At 26.0% G+C, this 4,576-nt stretch overlaps 1 protein-coding gene across 1 annotated transcript; it reads left to right on the top strand.

Moving 5' to 3' along the window:
- Positions 1-468: 468 nt before the first annotated feature.
- Positions 469-3,097, top strand: LOC101509862 (putative FBD-associated F-box protein At1g61330). Its single transcript, XM_027333118.2, has 3 exons — positions 469-1,335; positions 1,707-1,871; positions 2,720-3,097. Exons 1-3 carry the CDS (start codon positions 469-471, stop codon positions 3,095-3,097), a joined length of 1,410 nt encoding a protein of 469 aa, XP_027188919.2.
- Positions 3,098-4,576: the final 1,479 nt, after the last annotated feature.

The raw sequence follows: 4,576 nt of genomic DNA, 5'->3' as shown, positions 1-4,576 counted from the left end.
GAAATTACATCTTTCTCTCCTCAAGTAAATGTGTCATTTTCATGGTCTTTACAGAGGATGAAAATTCCACGTCACGTATCTTGGTCTTAATTGAGTGAGTGAGAAAAATGTTTCAGTTTTTTTTGGTTTTATATAAAAATGTTTCTTTATTTTTAATTTTACAGAAAACCAGCAAAAGTCATGAGAAACGCATTATATTCTTTTCTCCTATTCAATTTGTATTTTGTCTGTATGCTAAACAACCATTGATTATATCCGTTTCTTAAAAATTATTACATTAATAATAAATATTTATACATTAAAATTAAAATTACAGTAATGGAGATTTCCATTTCCTTTAAGAATTTGAGAGGAATTTTATTCTGAATTTCAGTATATAATATCCAACACCACTACTGATTCATCATCATATTTTCAGTTCAGTGTTTCACATCTAAAATTCAAGCTCAATCTTATCATTTCTTATCAATGTCCAATCCAAACCAACGAAATCATCTTCTACCAATTCATAATCTTCCATCTGATATAGTAGAAAATATTCTCACCTTTTTACCCATCAAAGGGGCAATTGTTGCTTCGACTATAGCTCAAAGGTTCAAGACATCATGGCATCGTAACCGTAGATTTTTGTTTGGTAGAGAGTTTTCTACTCGCTATGGCCAACTAGAGTTGGCCACAATGGTTGATCATATGTTCAATTCGCACCATGGCGAAGAGATTAAAACTCTTAGATTACACATCGATCCTATTGGGATCGAAGCGCTGCTTAAGAAATGGCTAAACATATGTGTTAAAAAAGATATAGAAGAACTTGAATTGTATTTTTTTCGATTGGGTTTCACAATTGAATTTAGTGTTCTTGACGGACTACACAAGTTGAAAACTCTAAAATTAATCAATTGTGAAATTCAATTGCTCAAAGATCCAGTTGGTTTGCGATTTTTGCACACTTTGAATCTATGGAAGCTCAATCTCACTCAAGAGATGTTTGATATATTGATTTCTCATTGCAAGATGCTTGAAACTCTTGATTTGTATTTTTGTTTGATATTTAAGAAAATGAAAATAGTTGGTAGTAACAACAAACAATTCAAAAAGTTGAGAATTGCTGGTTGCCGTGACTTGGTTGATATTAAAATTGATTCATCAACTCTTAGTTCATTTTTTTACCATGGAAAATTGCCTAGAATTCAATTTGTTCAAGCAATGAGATTGTATGAGGCTTATTTTTACATTATACCTTCAAGAAACTACATTCAACCTGCTCAGCTTGAAGCTCTAGCAAATGATTTTTCTAAGGTCGCTGTTCTCACCACTTCATCTATACTTATAGAGGTATATTATATATGTTTTTTATTCTATAGTTTGATTTACATTTCATTCTTTATTATTTTATTAATTAAATTACAAATTGTGGCATGCTATATATATATATATATATATAATATAGAATTTAATTTTTATATATTATGTGTAAAAAGTTATTACATTATCAATCAATTACAACTATTAAATCAATAGTAATATTTGACTTTTGTCATAATTATTTATAAAAAATTTCACACCAATAGTGTATACAAATTAAATTTTACAATATCATATTTTGCTCAAAAGAAATATATATGTGTAATATAAAATTTATTAACAATATATTTTTGATAAATTGATGCATGCCTTTAATAAATAAAATTAATCTTGGAATTTAGGCTTTGTCTGCAAGGTTTCGTGATGGGATATTTCGAGAAGCAGAATACAATTTTTTTTATCTGAGGGAGCTTCAACTGTTTATGGAAGGAGGAATGTTTTGCAATCCATATGACATCTACTTGTTTCTCAAACGTTGTCCATCCTTGCAGAAATTGTTCATCGATGTGAGTATATTTGAGTACTATACTAATTGATCCTCAACTAATTAACTATACATATTAATTGTTGATTTATCATATGAGCTCTAAAATCTAAAAGTATTTATCACATACATATATATAGATCCAATATTGGATATTCATTTAGTACATGTAGTTGTAATAGGGTGAAGATATTTGCAGTCCTGACTTTTTATTTTTTAGTTCAAATTGTAGTGAAATCCTTTTTTTTTTATACACAAGAAATTTAACGATACATACGTAAATTCGACATATACCACTAATATATTTAATTTTTGAATTAATAATTAAATGAGTTAAAAAAAAACTATTTCTATCATGTAAGAAATTAAAATAACTACATATTATTTACCAAAAGTGCAGAGAAATAAACTTTAACTTTTTTCTAAATTTTTATTATTTATGAATATCAAATATTTTCTATGATACAATATAAAATATTAGTATGATGTTTATAAATAACAAAATATAATCTTTGTGAATGTACTATATAGAAGTTTATATATAATAATTAGAAAATATATTTTTGTAAAATTTTGTCATTGTAACCTCAAAAATTAAGTATGAATCTCCTCTAAACCAACTGTGCATTTGTCATTGTTTTTATTTTAGTTAATATATATATATATATATATATATATAATTTATATACAATTTAAATATTTTATATACTATCCATTAATCACAACCATTAAATCATTAATAATATTTAATTTTTATTATAACTATTTATAAAATCACACACATTATTTAGTAACTATGTAAAACTTGCATACAAATTAAACTCTGTATGCAATGTGTTGAACATGATTTCAATTAAACTATATGTGCAGCTGGATGATTACCAATTTGAGTGTGGAGTGTATTGGGAATTGCATCAGAAGCATCAACTCAACACCATCGATCACCTCTTCACTCGACTCCAATTTGTTGTGCTAAAAAATTTCAAGTTTATGGATCATGAAATTGAGTTGGTTAAAATGATTTTGGAAAGAGCATCTATTTTGGACAAGTTGTATCTGATCCCACCAAAATCTGGTCGTTACAGCAAGTTAGAACCAGATTTAGCAAAGTATGATAAATATTTTCAGACATTTAAAATAGCATCAAAAAACTTTGGAATAGATTATAAGGAGCATTGTGTCAAGTTTCCAACTCATAGCAAATGTTGGTTCCACCAGAGTTTGGGTTTGGGTGGTATCTATAACTAATAATTAAGGATGTGTTTGGGAGTGGTGTTTGTTTTCTTAGCATGGGAGGATAAAAGCAATTAAGTTGTTATGTTATGTTTGTAATGGGTCTTCATGTTTTGAACTTATGTTTTTTGTTTGTTTTGTTTCACAGAAACAATCGTTGTTTGTTTTGTTGTGTTTGTTAAGATGTCTGTAATTGTAATGGTTGTGTCAATTTTGCATTTGTGAATGTGACTATGACCAACATGTTTTATTTTATATTTCAATGTTAATCTGGTTTGTGAAATTCTCTTTTACTTTATATTTTGATGATTTTCTTTTTCATTTATTTATTTATCCAAACTTTTTCCCCCTTCCGGGACTAGTAGTATGTTTTTCATTGATGCATGCATGTTATATAACCTTGTTTCTTATTATAAGGGAAATCAATTTTGGTCCGCTCTTATTTTATTATTTTTATTATTATGACAATATACAAGCATCTCATATATATGTGAGATATCCGTAGATACATTTGAGATATTTTGTTTATTACTAACATTGAAAGTCAATCCAAATTTGCTAGATACTAGTAAAATAAATAATTGGATCGATAGAGTACATTTTATAATTTTGAAAGTGACATAAATGTAATGTGCTGAAATTCTTGGATAGTCATTAATTTACTATTGATAATTTTTTATGGAATTTCTTTTGTCTTGGATTCGACTTAGGTGTATCTAACTACTACTTACGCTTTTAAATATCAAATTTTATTTATGGATGAAATTCACGGGAATTATAAAAATTGATGGTAACATTAAATATATTGACAAATGATATTGTATTAAATGTTTTATCCTTCAAAAGAAATGATAAATTTAATGTTTTTATTATAATATTTATTTTTTATTGTAGAAAAAATAAATAATAAATTAAGGATATATTAATAAAAAAATTAATGCAATTAAAAATTCAAAAAACCTCTTATAAAAAGAGGCAAAGATAAAAATATAAAATAATTAAAGGTATGTAAATAGAAAAATAATTAATGCACTTAAAAATTTAAAGAAATTCTTATAAAATGGGACACAAAAACTCTCAAAAGTATTTTATATTATTTAGAACTGACAATCCCTAAACAATCTAAGGGATTAATCCACGTTGATTCAACTACACTTGAAAACTTTTAATATTGCATTGGAACTACAACCATAACAACAATTTAATTTTGTCTACAAGAATGTTCCACAAATACTTTTGCTACTTAAAAATACTAAAAAAAAAAGAAATTGCGAGTCAAATACATCAAACACAAACTAACCACAGCACAGTATATATATAAATAAGAGCAATTGACATCATTGCAAATTTAATATTGTGACACATTTGATAATTCTTCATCGCATACTAGCTATACAAAATCTATTTTAAGATTAAAAACTATAATTACACGGAAAACATATATATATATATATATATATATATATATATATATATATATATATATATATATAT

This window comes from Cicer arietinum, chromosome 1, assembly GCF_000331145.2.
Source record: "Cicer arietinum cultivar CDC Frontier isolate Library 1 chromosome 1, Cicar.CDCFrontier_v2.0, whole genome shotgun sequence".
NCBI lineage: Eukaryota > Viridiplantae > Streptophyta > Magnoliopsida > Fabales > Fabaceae > Cicer > Cicer arietinum.
The sequence above is the reverse complement of the archived record's forward strand: the minus strand, read 5'-3'. Positions and strand labels throughout refer to the sequence as shown.

Bases quoted from the DNA above. Each gene is read 5' to 3' on its own strand.
- LOC101509862 (XM_027333118.2), top strand. From the start codon at position 469: ATGTCCAATCCAAACCAACGAAATCATCTTCTACCAATTCATAATCTT. The intron at 1,336-1,706 runs GTATATTATATA...CTTGGAATTTAG, and splicing joins CTTCATCTATACTTATAGAG to GCTTTGTCTGCAAGGTTTCG. The intron at 1,872-2,719 runs GTGAGTATATTT...CTATATGTGCAG, and splicing joins TGCAGAAATTGTTCATCGAT to CTGGATGATTACCAATTTGA.